We start from the raw sequence: 20,228 nt of genomic DNA, 5'->3' as shown, positions 1-20,228 counted from the left end.
ATATATATATATATATATATATATATATATATATATATATATATATATATATATATATATATATATATATATATATATATATATATATATATATATAATTACAATAATAACGGAAATCAATAATGACAGATATAAATATGACTGTTACAACCGTTACACAATTTACTCATAATGTCCACAATTAATAATATTTATAACACCCCCTGGACATTATCTTACCATAATCATGCCTCATTAAAAACTCGCTAGAAAAACGCTGTGAGAAAAGCCTAGTCGAGAAAAGAGTACACGATATATCGATAATGCATGTATTGTTGCGGTGCCTCATTAAAAACCTTAACTTAAGAAAATCATGTAGGAAAAAACTTAGTTAATGGAAAAAAAGTGCAACCATAAGCCTTTAGGACATAATATACAGGATTTTGGGATTTGTCTATTTAAGTATTTATTTGCAACTTTTCCTATTGACATTACAATATCATACTCAGCTCATGTCTCGTTAAAAACCACACTAGAAAAACCAAATGGGAAAAATCTTGTGAGGAAAAGAATACATGATATATATGCATTCATGTGTTTCAAAAGAGTACAACTGTTAGTTTTAAGACTCAATTTTCAAGATTATTTAAGTCCAATCTTCAAGATTTATTCAAGTAAATGTCACTCCTGCTGAAGATAACAATCTTCGAAGTCTACATGTTTTTAAATAAAAACATTGTTTGAAAAGGAGTGTAGAGAAATGGATATGGTACAATCTTCAAGACTGTCACTAGAATTAACATTCTATATAATAATTAATCTCGTGATTCTTTTAGAGCTCACGTGGGTTGAATATTGACGTTATATATTTTGTCAAATATTCTTAATCATGCTTATTTATTATTTGTGCAACACAAATTTTATTTTCCTCAAATAGGACAGTGGGGATATAACAAAACATAACATATTTATGACTTGGCATTATGGGGATCAAACAGAATAGCATTACCAAGCAAAATAGTCAGCACCTATGTAACCTATAAAAATATACATTGATTTTTCTCATAAACGTCAAAATCTTTTGTAATTCGAAGATACGTGAGGATATGTTTAAACATTATTCCAATATTAGTTGCAAAAAGGAACATTAAATGCTACTAGCAATTCCATCTCAAATATAATATAAGACCTAGTGCGGTTATTAAATCTCTGGTCATAAAGTAGTGCTCCAATTATAAATAAGTAATGGACTTTTAGTCCCCAACACATCCTCATCATCCTCTTTTGGTTAAAAAATGGTTCCTTATCTTCTCTAAGATATTAGAAATCATTACTGTGATAAATAAATTGTACTTATCCATATAAAATGCGTCAAAGACATTTTTCAAGATAGGTTAACTGGTGTATAAATTCCTTTCAAGGAAATACTCGATCTATTGGTCAAGATAATATTTGATTTTCTAAGTCTTTTATTTTAAACTCTGTCTTCCGATAAATATCACAAGCTCTTTATGTATTTTAATAATAGTTATGCAATCAACATTGATGGAGATAATAATTAAATAACTCCATTAGCAACTATTTAATAAGCACATAATGGCACACATTCATTATTATATATTCCTACTTTAGAAGGAAATTACTTAGTCAATTACTTTAATATTTCAAATTAAGTAAAACCTTTGTACTTAATTCAAAAACAAACATGTTGTGATATTTATTTTCTTTCAGACTGAGACTTATAAATCCATCAAAGATTTACCCCCAAAAAAACTAGTGTCTAATGACCCATAATTATATAGTCATGTCTTTCATCAATTGCATATCTAAATTTATTATTCTACCAATTATGTAGCGGAACTTAATGACGTCTATTATGGGAGAGTATACTTGATTAAAATCAATTCTGAGTCTCTGCGTAAACCCTTAGGCTACAAACTTGCTTTACATCACACTACCTCATCATTTTTTTTTTGTCTTTCGTACAAACACACATTTGTAACCTACAGGGTTAACATTTCAATGGTGTACATGTTATAAAGAGAATACATTTATTAGCGAGCTGATTTATATATGCCTTAATTGCTCCTTTTATACATTAATCAATCAGGGTGCTTCTGGCGCCTAGCTTTAGATCCAGATTGTCATATAATATGAGCAATTTTGAAGACAATTGTGTTGTCGACAACTATAACATTTTCATAAATTTCTTTCACATATATATAAATGTCATATTAATTTATAGGGAAAATGGCATTTTTAGTCCCTGAGTTATAGGGGTAGTGTAGACCCAGTCCCTAAGTTATGGCTGTATGCGAGTTTAGTCCCTCAGTTATTCGCGAAGTGGCGAGTTTAGTCCCTGGACATTAAATTTGACGAAAAAATTAAAAAATATTCAAAATTTGAGGGGTAAAATAGGAAATTCACATTTTATTATTCTTCTTATATCAAAACAACTTTTACAACATTATTTTTCACTTCTTAGCCTAATTATTTTCAAGATTTTTCATTTTTAAAAGCATTTTAATAATTTTCAAATGACTTGTTAGGAACCTGACTCTCGTATAACACACTTAAAACTTAGCACAAATAAAGAAATGCATGATCAATGTATTTAGGTGCATGGAACACACTATCCTAACAAGTTTTTTTTTTTTTTTTACTAAGCAACAAATGTAATAAAATTAAAATTTTTGAGATTGTTTTACACACTATCCTATCTCAAAAGTTTTAATTTTATTACATTTGTTGCTTAGTAAAAAAATAAAAACTTGTTAGGATAGTGTGTTTCATACATCTAAATACAATGATCATGCATTTCTTTATTTGTGCTAAGTTTTAAGTGTGTTATACGAGAGTCAGGTTCCTAACAAGTCATTTAAAAGTTATTAAAATGCTTTTAAAAATGAAAAATCTTGAAAATAATTAGGCTAAGAAGTGAAAAATAATGTTGTAAAAGTTGTTTTGATATAAGAAGAATAATAAAATGTGAATTTCCTATTTTACCCCTCAAATTTTGAATATTTTTTAATTTTTTCGTCAAATTTAATGTCCAGGGACTAAACTCGCCACTTTGTGAATAACTGAGGGACTAAACTCGCATACAGCCATAACTTAGGGACTGAGTCTACACTACCCCTATAACTCAGGGACTAAAGATGTCATTTTCCCTAATTTATAAGTCAATAAGATTTTAGCCATTTTCTAAAGATATTCATATCTGGTTGTTCCGCATCACAGTATTGTGATTATTTGGTGTACATATAAATTTACTAGGTTTTTTCATCTTCTGGACAAACGTTTTACATACATAAATTTTTAAGATATTTGAAGAGCGACGAAAATTCTTTACTAGATCTAGTTGTTGTGGATTCTTGTTTTTCTACACTGACGGGTCTCCCACAATTTTGGTGCCAAGCAGCTTCAGTGGATATATATGGTCCAATTTGAGAATGTATATGGGACCTAGTCACTCTTTTTATGATTAGTATAATCAATTGGCATATTGGTAGTGGGTTTAAATTATCCTTTCATTCCATGAAATTTCTCGGCATTCCATTAAATTTGATCATATCTCCCCAAACTCCCCCTAATATTGTGAATCGATCTTCATAAAGTATGCAATTAGCGTATCTATTGATCTCCTTTCAAGGGCTCTAATTATTTAGACAACAAAAAGAGGCTTATAACCAATATGCATTTGATAGCCCCTAGAGATACGCCATGGTGGTGATACAGTAGAATGGACTGCACACAGATTGTGAAATGTTTGATTTAAAACCACATATTAGGTATAAGGGGAAATAATGATACGTAGTGGGCTAGAGTTAAATTAAACCTACAACATGCGATACTACATTTCCCCAACAAATAACCAGTAAACTGGACTTTTGAAATAATGGTATATATAGCAATCAATTATACTTGTTTAATCAAGGATTCAGTTAAACCATATTGGGTGTGGACAAACCTGGAGGGTGTGGTTGAGTAGAAGGGACTCATTCATCCTTAACCAAAGGTCAAGGGTTCAATCTTTGGCTTTGGGTATGGAGCAGCCTTAAATCTCCAGGCCAGCTGCCCCACCCAATTGAGGTGCCTACAATCCAGTGAGGGGTTAGCCACTGTGTTCGACGGTGGAGACCCTAGGTTACACCCAAAAAAAATATTGGGTGTGGACATAAGGTATTTGATGCTCCACCTTAATGCCCGATGTTAAAAGAATGTAAGTCCTTGAATTTTTGTTTAAAATAAGTGTAACACACGAACCTTAAGGGTCGAATATAGGAATAGTATAATTTTGATGAAAAAGAGGCAAGTTATTTAGCTTCCTGTTTTCTGTCGTTAACAAATTGGATTATGATATGGTATTCTAAGTTATGAAGAGTTTTGCGGTTTAGTCATGAAAACCAATTAACTTAATGTCTTTATATTGAGGGAGTAATAGTGAAGCTCTACCAGAGCCCACAAAGGAAACCTTATCGTCTGCAATAATAGAAATATTGCCCTTGTGTTTATTAATTAAACGTTTGGAAAGATCTTCTATCCATCAGGATATTATGCGTGGTTGCACTATCTACTAGGCATAGCGTTGAAAACATCTTCCATAATTAAATGGATAAGCATCAATACAACGCAAAGGAGAGGGAAAATTCAGAGATTATTCATAAAAAGGATTATTCAAAAAGAATATTAATACGAAAAACGTTGAATGATTGCTACGATAAAACATATCCAAAAATAGAAAATTGTTCAACAAACATCCAAGATCTAAAAACAATGATAATCATGCTTGATCACTAAAATCCTCTAGCTCATATTTTAGCGGGCCATCATCATCATTAACGAGAGTGTTTGCTTCAGGCAATACAACGCTGTTAGATTCATTCTTGTGTTGCTCATTATCTCGTTTTTGCACCTGCTAATAGGCCTTGACTAAATGTTTCGGGGTGCAGCACGTATGGGACCAATAGCCTTGACGCCCACACTTGAAGCATGCTTGTTGCTAGCTAGAGTTATAGTTGGATGAATGTGGTTGTCCTCGACGAGCTTGATAATTTGGCTACCTATTTTGGTTTTGAGAGTTGTTGGTGCCTTCAATCCTGCAACCTTGCCCTTGACTGCTCCTGGTGTTGCTTGACTGGGCTACATTGTGCGCTTCGGGTACTGGTGTAGAGCTAGTTGTGATTTTCAGTTACCAGGAGGGCATAAATCAGCTCAGAATGTCTCGCATAATTCTTTGCCTTGTACTGTTGCTGGAGTATAAGGTTATTCGCATAAAAGTAGACAATATTTTTTTCAATCAAGTCTGTGTTAGAAACATCCTGCTTACATAACTTAAGTTGGGATACAATTTTGTGTAAATCTGAATTATAATTAGTAGGGCGAACGGTTAATGAAGTTTTTAAAATTTTAACCATTAACCAAACCATACTTTGTATTACCAAATTAACCGAACCGAAGTTTTTGTTTTTCGATTAATCGGTCGGTTAACCGAAATATTTTAAGCTAAAGTTTTAAATCCTAAAAATACCACCTATAATAATAATAATAATAATAATAATAATAATAATAATAAAAATAATAATAATAAATCCAGTTAAAATAATACATATAATAATAAATCTATAACAAAAGAATTAATTCCATTTTTCGTCCTAGATTTATAGGTGACAATCCACTTTTAGTCATTTTTTATTAAAACATCCACTTTTGGTCCTAGTATTATTGTGGCATGACCAATTTTGGTCCTCCAGCAACAAAATCGTTGAAATATCGTTAAATACAAAGACATTTCAATCTCTTTTATATAAAGTAGGTTGAACCGCTATATTTTTTATGTTTATTTTCTAAAAAACATTCATAATTGAAGACCGAAATGTCATTGTATTTAACGATATTTAAACTAATTTGTTGATAAATGACTAAAATTTGTCATGCCACAATAATACTAGGACCAAAAGTGGATGTTGTAATAAAAAAGGACTAAAAGTGGATTGTCACCTATAAATCTAGGACCAAAAGTGGAATTAACTCTATAAGAAAATATACACAAATAATACCATAACAACACTACAAATTTATAGGCATTTTACATTATTTATATATATATATATATATATATATATATATATATATATATATATATATATAAAATTTCGGTTAACCGAAGTTTCGAATCGAATTAACCGTTAACAGAAATTTTTAAAAACTTTAACCACTAATCGAACCGAAAATGTTTGGTTAAAAAAACAGTTAACCAAGTTGCACAAAGAGTCAACAGAGGCTCGAACCCACTCCCTTCCACATGGGAGTGTACACCGGGTGCCGCTTGACCACAAGGTCTTTGGCAATTAGTCACTAATTTAAAATCTTGAAATCTCTAGTTAAGCTAGTCAAATTGTGTCTGAGGAAGGGCTAGTGATATTTGCTAGTCAAAACGATTCTCGAGAGATTTCCATAAGACAGAGTCTTTTTTAGTGAGGTATTCATTTTTCAGGTTGGGGTTTAAATGGTGGCGTAAGAAAATTAGGGCTTTGGCTTTTTAGGCTGCATCGCTCGTCGACTTCTCAATGACCATGTATTCAAATTCCGTAGATGTGAGATAAATCTCAACATCAAGAACCCATGTTAAATAATGGCTCCCGTAAGCTTGGTAAATTCACGTTTGGTGATAGCAGCCATGATCTATAGTTTGTCAAAAATATCTATGGCTAAGTCTGGCTGAACTCGAGGGTCCACTTCTAAAGTATAATTTATAATCTGCATAAACAAAACTATATATTATGCTAATATGACATAATATACATAGAAACTCATAAAATCATATAATCCAAATAAATTGCACAAAATAATAATTTAATATATGAGCATATTCAGTAATATAATTCAAATAATAACAATTTTAAAAAATTAAACAATATAATTTCAATTCTTGAACAAACCAAATTGCAAGCCCAAAAAATAATAATAATAACATGAAAGAATATGATTTTAAGAGTGACAAGCCCAAAGTATTTAAAAGTCCAAGCCTTTTTTTTAGTATTACTAAACTTGGGCCAAATGGCCCAAACTTAGGTCAAAACAATAAAAGAACCGTTCTTATATCGTGGACCATGGTCCACAAAGCTTTGTAGATCATAGATCATGGTCCAAAAACGATATCATTTCTTTAAGTAAAGAAACGATTGTCGACACATCTTAACGGAGCTCCGTAAATGAAATTACAGTTCATCTCAAATGATACTGCATCACATTTGTTTTTATATTATCAAATGAAAGTGTAGTTATATCAAAATGATACTGTGTTAAAATAAAACTGCAGTGTATTTAAAATGAACTGATTTCACATATTTAAGTGTAGAATGTTGAATGAAACTATAGTTATATCGAAAAGAAACTGTAATTGTGTTGAAAAGAAACTATAGTGTATATATAAAATGAAACTGAATAACAGTTTCATATATTTGAGTGTATATTATCCAATAAAACTGTAGTTGTATCGAAATGATACTGTAGTTGTATTGTAATAAAACTATAGTATATATAAAATGAAACTAAATAACAATTTCACATATTTGAGAGTATAATGTCGAATGAAATTGTAGTTATATCGAAAAAAACTATAATTGTGTTTGAAGGAAACTGCAGTGTATATAAAATGAAACTGAATATGTTATACACACAGAGTTACTTTTTGCGGAACGGCGTGGAATGGGTGCCGTTTCTTTTCATTAATCAAAACGACGTGGTTTTGATGTATGAACTACCCTACATTGTGGACCGAGGCCCATAGTAAAATTTGCGTAAAAGAAAGGTAAAAATCCTTCTTCTCAGCTTTGTGGCGTAGTGCTTAGAGAGAAGACGACGTGGCTTCCTGCGATTTCGACGAAGCAAATGGCGACAACGACGACTGCCGCCGCCGCCTCCCTCCACCGGAGAACCGCGCATCCACCATCGCCACAACCTCCTTGATTTGGAATATCATGAACGGTAGTGGCAACCTCACTTAAGAGTGCTGTCGAGATGGCCAGCGCCGCCATCACCGCCACTTACCTGCGCCACTCAACACCCATCGGAATGAGTGGCATCCTAGACCTAGCTAGCATCACCGGCAACAGTGATAGCAATAAGGATGTATTCTCCTTTTTTTTTTTTTTTGAAAAACTTATGTATATTTCAAAATAATTTGTTTTCGAAAAATATATTTATACATACGATAGAATATTTGCATCCTTTTTTTTTTATTTTTTTATTAGAAAAATATGTATATATAAAACTACTATGAATATGTATGTAAAATGGTATGAATTCGAATATATCATATATTTTAGGCATAAACATATTCCATATCAAATAATATCCAAAAGCATATAAACTAAATACAATTATGTAAATATAGTCAACTTGAACAATCGTGTTGTAACTGATTCCCTTTTAGCCTGTAGCGCTCCCCGATAGAAAATAACCCGATTTGGGAGTAAGAAAGGAAAAAATAACCCGATTTGGGAAGGAAAAAATAACCCGATTTGGGAGTAAGAAAGGAAAAGTGACGTGTAATATTGTAACGATAGAAATTTTCATTCCAACATTCGATCAGTATAACGAAAATCAATAATGACAACTGTTCCAACTCTTACACAATCTACTCATGTCCACAATTAATACCCGAATTAATTTTTTTTATAAATCAATACACACAGTAAAATCAGCCAATTCAATTAATTGATGTTTTTGATAGAACCAAATACTAATAACTAAATGTCTAAAAAATCTCGCCGAACTAATTTTTTTTTCAATTAACCAATTTTTTACTTAAATTTACACATCTCTATCGACGTAGTAGGACTAAAAGTAACAAACAAATTTTCAATAGTTAGAGACAAAATCCAATAAATTTGAACTCAATGGTAAAAAATGATGAAACAAATACAATACTCCATGAACCGAAGTTGAAATTAACTTTAAATCTAACTTTAAAATTGGAATGAACTCCAAAAAAAAAAAATTATAATAGTTGTAATCTAAACAGTATAAAAATAGGAAAAGAGGTATAATAATGTGGTGGGACTAATCTAAAATTTGTTGGCAATAATTCAAGTTAAAGCTTATGGAAACTAACAATATTGTTGTCAAGGGGCTGATCAAGCACCGAACTCCAAATGCCATCCAATTCTTCAATAGTATTTTTGTCGCGCAGAATTGGCACCTCTCCGCCGCAATCGTTATCATTATCCGACCTCCTCGTCATCGTCGTCGCAGCCGTCCGATGATCATAATTTTGTTGGAAAAAATGATGGTCGAGGCTAAAATCAGTAAAATCCAGGCAGGCCGAGGAAGAGGCATCATAGGCACCAGACCAACAACCTGCGACCAAGTCCTCGAATTCTAAGCGGCATTCGTAGTGGTCATCATCGTAGTAGCCTTTGGAAGTGGTGCCTTCTTTGAGCCACGGGAAATCGAACACGCCCACCTCCGACCCATTGCCATCCTCGTCCTCCTCGTACTTCCTAGGAGGACGATTTTCATTGCTTTGTTCGCCTTCTTCTAAACTGCTATTATCGCACAAACACGAATCACCCGACAACAACAATCCCCGCTTTTTCGCGTTACTCTTCTCACTGCTTTTCATCGCCTCTTCCCCTTCCCTTCCTCTCTTCTTGTTCTCTCGCCTTTCCATCTTCCTTAATTACTCCGACAATTCAAACAAAAATCTATACAATCAACAGAAACCTAAGAAAGAGATTGCATTCCGCATATCATCGTTACCTTAAATCTCAATCTCAACAATACACATCTGGGGCATGTGTGTTGTGATCAGTGGGGATATATAATAATGTTTATATATCTTAATGGTACATGTAGGAACAATAATAGTATTGTAATATGCCTAGAAAAGAGTTGAGTGATTCCTAGTTTTAAGGTTATCTCTTATTGTGATCCCCTCAGTCTGGGCTCTTCTATCTTAACAGTTCAAAAGCCACAGGCCATACGCATTTATCGTTCCAGTACTTATCCCCCTCCCTTCAAATTTGATTGGACTATACCTTATATATATATATGTATGTATGCATATTCTGTCTCATGATACATGTGTACAATTGTATTGGGCTGGGCTTGCTGTCTAAAAAATTTCTTCCCAGATTAATCTCGCGGCCACACTAGTGAATCGTGTGGTTAAAGTTCAATCATGCACGACGATATAGAAATTATATTCCAAGAAAAAATGGTTGCTATTAACTAATTTTGTTTGAGCCGTATACACGGAAAAATCTGTGGTTAAGTAATGAAATGCGTTTAAGTTTTCAAATTGTGTTGTTTTATGGTCAAGAGGCTAAGGATAAGGCTAAATAAACCATAGATAGAACAATTTGGATGCTAAAATATTTGAAGGTAAAAATATAATTGTTTGTTATTAGGGCACTGTATTCTAGGCAAAGGACTAATTTTTTTAGACAAGCTATAATTTCTTCTTCCTTCTCCCGTATTATTGAAAATATATCATTTACTATTTTTATTGTGACTTTTTGTATTTTTATAAATACATACTTTTTGTACTTTAAATACAATGGATTGATCAATAATAAGATCATTTTCAGTTGCCGTCATCGGTGACACCACCTCCTCTTCTAGCACTATCTCAGATTTTGTCTATCCAACCACAGCCTAATAAATACCTTACAAACAACCCATCATTTTATCTTCATTCCTTCTCTCTCCCTATGAATCTATATCGTTTATCATCACTCATCTGACTAAGACTCTTTGTATTCTTATAAATACATCTCTTCATGTACTTTGTAAATTGGATTGTTCAATAATAAAATTTTGGAATAAGGGTCAAATAGACTACCGAACTACACACGAAACTGCAATTAAGCCATTGAACTCAAAAATAATACAATTGGATCCCTGAACTACACAAATCAATGCAAATTAACCCAAAGTGACTTGTTTGACTTGATCTTCCGGTTACCAACTTTAAAAATAATATTTTAAAATAATTTTAAATAAAATAATTAATTAAAATTAAATTTAAAATTTAAAATTAAAAAAAGGACCCAATTGACTTGCTCCTGTTTTTTTTTTAATTTTAATTTTAATTAATTAATTTATTTAAAATTATTTTAAAATATTATTTTTAAAGTTGGTAACCGGAAGATCAAGTCAACAAGTCACTTTGGGTTAATTTGCATGAATTTGTGTAGTTCAGAGACCCAATTGCATTGTTTTTGAGTTCGATAGCCTAATTGCAGTTTCGTGTGTAGTTCGGTGGCTTATTTGACCCTTATTCCTAAAATTTTTCTCAGAATTATTGTTTTAATCTGAAAAAGAGGTCAATGTTCTCTATAGAGAACCTTAAGTTTGTGGGGACGTATTAGGACTATATATTCTAGGCACAGTATAATTCCTTAACCCTTTCCATGTATTATTGAGAATCTATCATTTACCATTCCTATCCTGATTGTGACTCTTTGTACATAATCCACACTCCACAGAACTATTGTTCACATGCATCCTTGTATATTGCTTTAGGTAAAAATGTCAGTGTATCCTCCCTATAATTTTTTGGACACTTTTATACATTTTAAAGTAATTGAATATCAATCTTAACCCAAAATCGATAGATTAACGCAAAAAAATTTTAAGTTGATAAACAATCAATCCGGGCATCCAGTAAGCCCCAAACCAATAAATTTGATGACACAAAGAGGCTTGCCTGAAATCTAATGGGCGAGCGTGATTGTCCGAGCCACTTAAGACTCTTTATTTTAGAAGTGATATGGAACAAAATATATATGATGTTTATATGTAAGCTCATCTTTAGTATTTTTATTAAATTTTTAAATAAAAGTTTAATAAGTTTATTACAAAATAAAATATTTTTATGAAAAAAATAATGGAAAATAAAAAACTTATTATAATTATTACTCCGTATATTATAGAGTAAATATATTATAATTGTTTTTATTTGGAATTTGGAATGGAGATTTAGATTGATTGAATTATGTAAAAGTTTATATTTAATTTATTGGTGTAAATGTGATATTTATTAAAACTAAAAGTTTAGAATTTTATTTTTAAAATGTGAAAAGTTTTAGTTGAGTCAGTCCGATAGCTTAAAGTTTTAAGGTTAGAACCAAAAATTTTAAACTTGACCAAAAAAGTCAATAAGCTCGATAGTTTGATAGGACTAGCTGAACGAACTAGCCCGATTGACACCGTACCTTAAATTAACTAGATATATGCACATTATTGCCTAGATATCAGCCTATCAATGCTTAATAGCTATTAATGGCTTAGGCCAAATGGCCCAATAAGTTTTGGAATTAATATGATCAAAGTAGTCGTAGGAGGATAATTATGACAACAATTACAAATCAAATGAGGGTATTAAATTGTGATTATCATGTAATTAAGAACACAAATCATTCCATAGAATGTCAAGATGCACTAAAACCACCACACTTAAGGGTAGGGGTGTTAGCGAACAGAGCTTTCGACAAACTACTCGTGTTCGAGCTCAGTAAGCGTTCGTTTATGTTCGTTTGTTAAGGTAAACGAACATTAACAAACAAAATTTAGAGCTCGGTTAATAAACGAACAGAGTCTGAACAGTGGTAAGCTCGTTTGCTAAGTGTTTGCGAACAAGCTCGTTTGTGTTCGTTTAGTAGTGTTCGTGAACAAGTTCGTTTGTGTTCGTTTAGTAATGTTCACGAACAAGCTCATTTAATGTCCGTTTAATAATGTTCGCAAACATGTTTACAAACATATAAATTGTTCATGAACGTAGATTATTTATTGTTCACGAACAAATTGTGTTCATGAACATTGCATGTGTCTGTTTATTAAATGTTCACGAACGTGTTCGTGAACGTAAATGAACAGGTTCGTGAACATGTTTGTGAACGTGTTTGTTAACGTTCGCGAACACATTCGTGAACGTGTTCGTTAACGTTAACGAACATGTTCGTGAACGTGTTCGCGAACGTTAACGAACACTAACGAATGCTTAACAAACGAACACGAACAGGATTTTCAAAAACCTTAACAAACTAACACGAACACGAACACCCCAAAATCCTTAACAAACGAACACGAACAGCCTCCGTTCGTTTATGTTCGGTTCGTTAACAGCCCTACTTAAGTGTCACCAATCATATCATCCCACCCGGCACCAATAATCAAGGTTGTCATCCCACCAATCATGCTTCATTACCATGAAGAGTCATACACTTCTACTGTAAAAGGGATCCATGGCCGAGAGATAGGGGAGAACATCTAGATCTTCAGAAAACATCTTTGTCTTCATATTAGGCTCTACCAAAATCTCCCTACAGTTTTTTCCGAAATTACATAAATTATTCCTAGCTTGAGCTTATTACAAATATACATGTACAAACTACAAAGCATGCAGTCTAAAAATAAAGTAGATTTGGTTTGACACGGCTAAAAAAGGATTGTGATTTTCACCTTTGTGATTTCTACGTAAATATTTATGTGTCTGATCTATTTTATTTTTATTAATTTATTTATATTTTAGATTCATGTTGACGTTGATGGTCTTGTCAGGTCGAAGACATTAGCCTAGACCAAGGCTGAATACTTGTTTGGATTGCGGACTTGGGTCGAGGCCTTGATTCAACAAGATTGAGGATTTAGGTTGAGCTTGTGGACTGAAGACTTGGGGCAAGTCGAAGGAACTTATTATTTTAATGTCTTTAGATATTGTGTAATGTATTTGTTTGATTTGATTGTATAAATAAAGATAACTCAATTATGTATATATTATTTTTAGATTAATGACTTTGTTAATAAAGATCTATTACATTTACATGTTACTTGGCTCGTTATAAAAATGAGAGGAGATAAATCACTCAACCGTCAACACTATGCATTTTATAGCAGGTATATATATATATATGGTATACATTTGAAATTAAGAGATCAGAAGGTAAAGTTTGCATCATCAATCGCATGTGTTCCACTTTGTGACGTGGTGGGACAAAAGTGAATAGCAATTTTAATTTATTAAAGTGTACTTATTAAAAATTATGAACATGTACAGAGCCATTAACCATTTGAGGACTATTCGAATGTTTGGATAAAGATGTAAATGTTTATAAGGCATCCAAATATAGAAAATATTAGTTTGTAAAGTGTTTTGATGTATTAACCAAAAAAATCGACGTTTGAAAGTATTTTGTTTAGAAAAATAATAGTTATGAGTTATGAAATCAACTTTTCAAAAAATTGACGTCACATATTTTCAAAACTACTACACAAAAAATTAATGTTAAATATGTAAAAAGACCAATGCCATAACACAGACCAAGACCAAAAGAACACAAACAAAGATCGAAGGATCACCCTTCCAATAACACGGACCAAGACCAATGTATAGAACCAACTACCTTAACAAGAGCGTGAGCGAGTTGATTTATTGATCGACTAATGTGAGTAACCGGCCTGAGAGAGTATTAATCAATTAATTGTATACATTTAATAAATAAAATGTACATAAAAAGAAATATAAGAAAAAGAATTCAGGATGGTATGGTAAAAACATTTTCCTAAGAATAAATACTCTGTTTGTCCCCTTTTGTGGGCAAGGAAGCGAGGTGTGGTTGAAGCGTGTCATGCAAACTCATGCAACGATGCAAGAAATAGCGCCACGTTACCGTGATATCGGCCGCCACGTTGAATGTCCACTCTATCTCTTCTTTCAATTTGCCGTTTAATTAATATGGAATTTTCTTGTTCGCTCCATAGACCACTTAATTAGCTCGCACCTATCTTTCCATCCATGGCGTACTCGTCAGTCAACGTTCACCGGGAAGAAGACGGCGATGGGGACCACCTGATTTCCATACCAAAGGTGAAGCTACAGAGCATTTCACACCTCGCCGACTACCTGCCGGACCAAACCCTCCAAACCCAAACCCAAACCAACCCGCTGGGCAGCAACCCCTTCTACCACGCCGTCCCGGGCTTCTACCTTTCGGCCGGCGACGTTGTCCTCCGGCAAAGCACCTTGGACCTCTCCGGCGCCTTCCCTTCCTCCACGCCTCCCATGGCCTACCTCCGAGCCGGGCCACGGAAGCAAATCTACTTTGAGCCGGGCCGAGTTCGGGCCGCCATCGTCACCTGCGGCGGGCTCTGCCCCGGGATGAACACCGTGATCCGGGAGCTGGTGGTGGGGCTGTGGGAGATGTACGGCGTTCGCGAAATCTTCGGGATTAAATCCGGGTACCGCGGGTTCTACTCCTTTGAACCGCTCCGGCTCGACCCGAAAATGGTAGACGGGTGGCACAGAAATGGCGGCACCATGCTTGAGACATCTCGAGGCGGATTTGATCTTCACAAAATTGTTGATGCCATCCAAAATCAAGGCTTTAATCAGGTACTATACGTACATTCCATTTTATTATATATTATTATTTATCCTACCTATAATCCTTCTTGATCATATAACATATAAACATAAATTTGCAATCTAACTATCAGTTTAAATTTTTAGTTGAAATTGAGTACATGTTTCAATTTGGTATCAAAATTTTTAGTTGAGATTGAGTACATGCTTCAATTTGGTATCAGAGCAGTCTAATGGGATTAAAAAAAAAAACTATGATCCACGTGTTGCTAGGTTTACATTATCGGTGGAGATGGAACAATGCGTGGGGCAGTGGAAATATTCAACGAAATTGAACGCAGGAAACTGTACGTTTCAGTTGTAGGCATCCCAAAAACAGTAGACAATGATGTGGGCATTATCGACAGATCATTCGGGTTCCAAACGGCGGTGGAGATGGCGCAGCAAGCGATCAGTGCAGCCCACGTGGAAGCCGTGAGTGCAGTGAATGGAATAGGGGTGGTTAAGCTGATGGGGCGCAGCACAGGACACATTGCGCTGCATGCAACCTTAAGCAGCCGAGATGTGGATTGTTGTCTGATCCCCGAGAACGAGTTTTACTTGGAAGGAGAGGGAGGCCTCCTCGAATTCCTCGAACGCCGACTCAAGCAGAGCGGGCACGCGGTCGTTGTGGTCGCGGAGGGGGCCGGACAGGACATGCTCCCAAGAACTGAGTCTCAAAGACAGGAAAGAGACGAGTCAGGTAATCCTGTGTTGTTGGACGTTGGGGCGTGGTTGAAGGCGGAGCTGAAGAGTTGGTGGGGTAGGACTCACCCGAATCAGCTGTTCACTATAAAGTATATTGATCCAACGTACATGATCCGGGCTGTTCATGCAAACGCACCAGATAATCTATACTGCACTCTCCTCGCCCACGCTGCAATTCACGGCGTGATGGCAGGGTACACCGGGTTTGTGTGTGGTCCTGTAAATGGAAACTATGCGTATATTCCAGTGAGTGAAGTGGCAACAGCAAAGAATAAGGTGGATACAAGGGACCATAAATGGTCATGGGTCAGATCAGTCACCAATCAGCCTGATTTTCTTACAACTTAATTTATGTATGCATGCCGGCCCACACAAGACATAGCATGCACTTTCTTTAAATTCTACTTTCATGTCAGCTTTAGTATGTAGTAGTATACTAGTAATTAATAATTATGGTAATGTTTATGATAATGTAGAAGAAAAAAAATTAAAGTTGTTCTGCCGTTTAATGATGTTTAGTTATTCCCTTTTCTTGCTTTCAACATTATCTGAAACTCTTTTGAGTAGTATGTGAGTGGATGGTGGGCCGCCAGAAATGTCACATCGTGGTATGAATCTTTACCTTGGAGCGCAGCGGCCGCAAGTTGAGGTTAAAGTCATCAAGAAAAGCAAGTGGAAAAGGGAAATGTGGCTAGCATCCTGTATCCCCAACCCCAACCAAGCTAAAATATAGGAACCCTATTTTAACTTTAATTAATTAAGCGAAAATATTACAGTAATATTTTTCATATCTATATTTATATCTATATCAATTTAATAAAGTCAATAAAGTTATAGAGAGTCAATTAAGGGGTGTATTCAATCAAGACTTTTAAATAATTTTAAAGTGATGGATTTTAATTGACTTTTATAGAATTTTTGTATACTTTACTAGAATCTTTTAAACATTCATAAACTTTGTAAGAGTTTGTAAATATCTGTATGACAAACATTTATAAACTTTTAAAAACTTTTTAATATTAAAAAGTCTACAAAAATCATTAAAAATTTAAATTGAATACACCCCTACAAACATTTTATAACTTATATTAATATACTAGTTTTTCTTATGCGCGATGCGCAAAATATAGGTGCCCAATATTAGTATTTTGTATTAAAATTTTAAATTTATTTAAATTTAATAATAATAATGTAAAGTATTTTTATAAATTGGATATTTATATTTTAAAAAATAACTAACCTATAACTCTAATATTTAATGTGTATATATTATTATTATTATTATTGAAGAAGATAAGAAAATATATTATTGAAGAAGATAAGAAAATATATGGTGGATGCATGTGCATAGTAATAATAGTGGAAAAGATAACGGAAGTTATAACAGTAGGGGTATATTTGTCCAAAATATTATGTAGTACAACTTTTATAGCATAATGTACAAAAAAACTTAACGGAAAAAAGGGACATAAATGAAGGGTATAACCTTCATTCACATTTATTATGTTTTTAGATTATTAATAATTTTTTTAAAACAAATAAATTAAATAAAAATTTTAAATTGTAAATGTTTGTTGCAACCAGCAGCAACTTGCTGCTGGTTGTAACAGGCTGTGAACAGAGCTGCTGCTGTTGCAAGCAGCAATTTATTTATTTTTTATTATTTTTTTCTTTTTGCTGCGATCAGCAGCAAGAAATTCTTGCTGCTGTTTCGCAGAAAAAAAAAATTGCTCTAAACATCATCAAATAATAATTTTTAGAGAAAAGTATATGATACTTATGAAAGGTTTGAAACATACCGTAAAATTAATGAAGAGTTTATGGTTTAAATAGAGGAAAAAAAATTGTGGAGAATCTTAAAAAGTTTGGGGTTGGAGTGTTGAATTTGCTTGAACATAAAAAAAAAAGTATTTATAAAAGATTTGAAACGTACCGTAAAATTGATGAAAAATTTGCCTAGTTTAGATAGAGGAAAAAAAGTCTGTAGAGAATGTTGAAAAGTTTGGGGTTGGAGGGTTGTATTTCATCTATTTATATTAATGAAGAAAAAGTCTATAGAAATCCTATTCTGACAGAGTTTGTGAAAGTCAGTAACTTTTTGAATACAAGTAGACTTTTAAAAAACTATATAAAAGTCTGAATCGAATACCTGTATACTTTTAAAGAGTTTTGAAAAGTTTGAATTGAATACATGTAGACTTTTAAAGAGTTTATAAAAGTCTAAATTGAATACCACCAAACTTTTAAAATTGATAAAAGTATTTAAAAGTTCATGAAAGTCGTGATTGAATACACCCCCTAAGTTTTGTAGGCATAGTTTCTAGAAAACTAAAAAATGTTGGTTCAATTATTTTTGGAAATGAATGATTTATATTATTTTTATTTTAGTAGTTTTTATTAGTTTTTCTATGTTACCCTCTATTTACTTTTTCTAAATACTCTTACTTTCTGTTAGTATAAACTTTAATGACAAAATATTCCATTAACTATTTATTATTCATTATATACTCATTGATTTTCATAAAAATGTATTAGGTTCGAATCTCATCATAATCAGAGTTGACCTAATTGTTGAACATATACTATGAATAGAGTGTTATAAATATAATATAAAATTTAACATGAACTTTGGTGAATTAATTAGCTAGCTATATACGTAGCATTCAAATGGAAAATTTTCCGTCGCAAATTAAGATGATAGACGACGGAATGGATTCCATCACAATTCGTCGCAAAATGTGATTTGCGATAGAATTTTGTTGTTTCGTGACGATATTCTTCCGTCGCGATTTGCAATTTATTTATTTATTTATTTTTTTTGTAGTGAATAAGCATATATACCAACTACAATAAGTATTAGATAATTGTTTTTACAAAAATGCAAATTAAACATTAATCTTATTGTCAACTATAATGGACTTCTCCTATATAATCATATATTGATATACTTTGAATTACTTATTTCTACAAATCTAATAATATATATATATATATATATATATATATATATATATATATATATATATATATATATATATATATATATATATATTATGTGGAAGGGTTCAGTTGCGGGTATATCTTCCCATGCGGTTGTGCGGTACTCATCTTAAACTTTAAAATAGCGCACCTTAAGTACACAAATCACTCACCTTAAGCTAGAAACATAAACCACACACCTAAAGTTTTTAAATAGTGCACCTTCAGTTGAGAATACACTGCGCACCTTAAGTACACAAACCACGCACCTTAAGTACACAAGTCACGCACCTTAAGAACACAAACCATGCACCTAAGGTTTTAAAATGGTGTACCTTAAGTTTCAACAACTCACGCACCTTAAGCATACATATCACGCACCTTAAGCATACATATCACGCACCTTAAGCATACATGTCACGCACCTTAAGAAGAAAAAACAACGCACCTTAAGAAGAACAAACAACGTACCTTAAGAAGGAAAAATCATGCACCTTAAGCAGGAAAATCACGCACCTTAAGAAGAAAAATAACGCACCTTAAGAAGAAAAAATCATGCACCTTAAGCAGGAAAATCACGCACCTTAAGCAGGAAAATTACGCACCTTAAGAAGAAAATTACGCACCTAAAGCCACTGCACAATCGCACGGGAAACACCCCACCGCACATGAACTGAATTATATATATATATATAACCTAATAAGAGTCAATAAAGTTAGGCCCTTAACGGGAACAAAAAATATTGGTGTAATTGTTTCTTGAAATGAATGGTTCATATAATTTTGATTTTAGAATTATTTTATGATTTTTCTTCTTTATCCTTTATTATATTATTTTCTTTCCTTAATAACCCCTAATTTCGTCAGTATAAACTTTAATAACGAAATATTCTGTTAACTCTTTATTATTCTTAACTTATTAATTTTATAAGAAAAGTTTTAGGTTTGAACCACATCCCATTCAAAGTTGACATAATTGTTAAACATATACTACGAATATGTTAAAATGTATTAAAAAACTAGTTTTTTCACACGCATTTCGTGAATAGGATAGTGCCCAATGTTTATTTTTAAATAAGTACTTCAAAGTATATCAATAAAAGATTATATAGGAGATGGTCATGCATATATAATTAAATGTTAAATTTGTTTA

At 32.9% G+C, this 20,228-nt stretch overlaps 1 protein-coding gene across 1 annotated transcript; it reads left to right on the top strand.

The window, feature by feature from the left end:
• The first annotated feature begins 14,764 nt into the window (after window positions 1-14,764).
• On the top strand, window positions 14,765-16,507 carry LOC116007525 (ATP-dependent 6-phosphofructokinase 2). Its single transcript, XM_031248232.1, has 2 exons — window positions 14,765-15,379; window positions 15,623-16,507. The coding sequence occupies exons 1-2, from the start codon at window positions 14,783-14,785 to the stop codon at window positions 16,442-16,444; spliced, it is 1,419 nt and encodes a 472-aa protein (XP_031104092.1). The 5' UTR covers window positions 14,765-14,782; the 3' UTR covers window positions 16,445-16,507.
• Window positions 16,508-20,228: the final 3,721 nt, after the last annotated feature.

This window comes from Ipomoea triloba, chromosome 15 (assembly GCF_003576645.1).
Source record: "Ipomoea triloba cultivar NCNSP0323 chromosome 15, ASM357664v1".
Classification (NCBI taxonomy): Eukaryota; Viridiplantae; Streptophyta; class Magnoliopsida; order Solanales; family Convolvulaceae; genus Ipomoea; species Ipomoea triloba.
The sequence above is the reverse complement of the archived record's forward strand: the minus strand, read 5'-3'. Positions and strand labels throughout refer to the sequence as shown.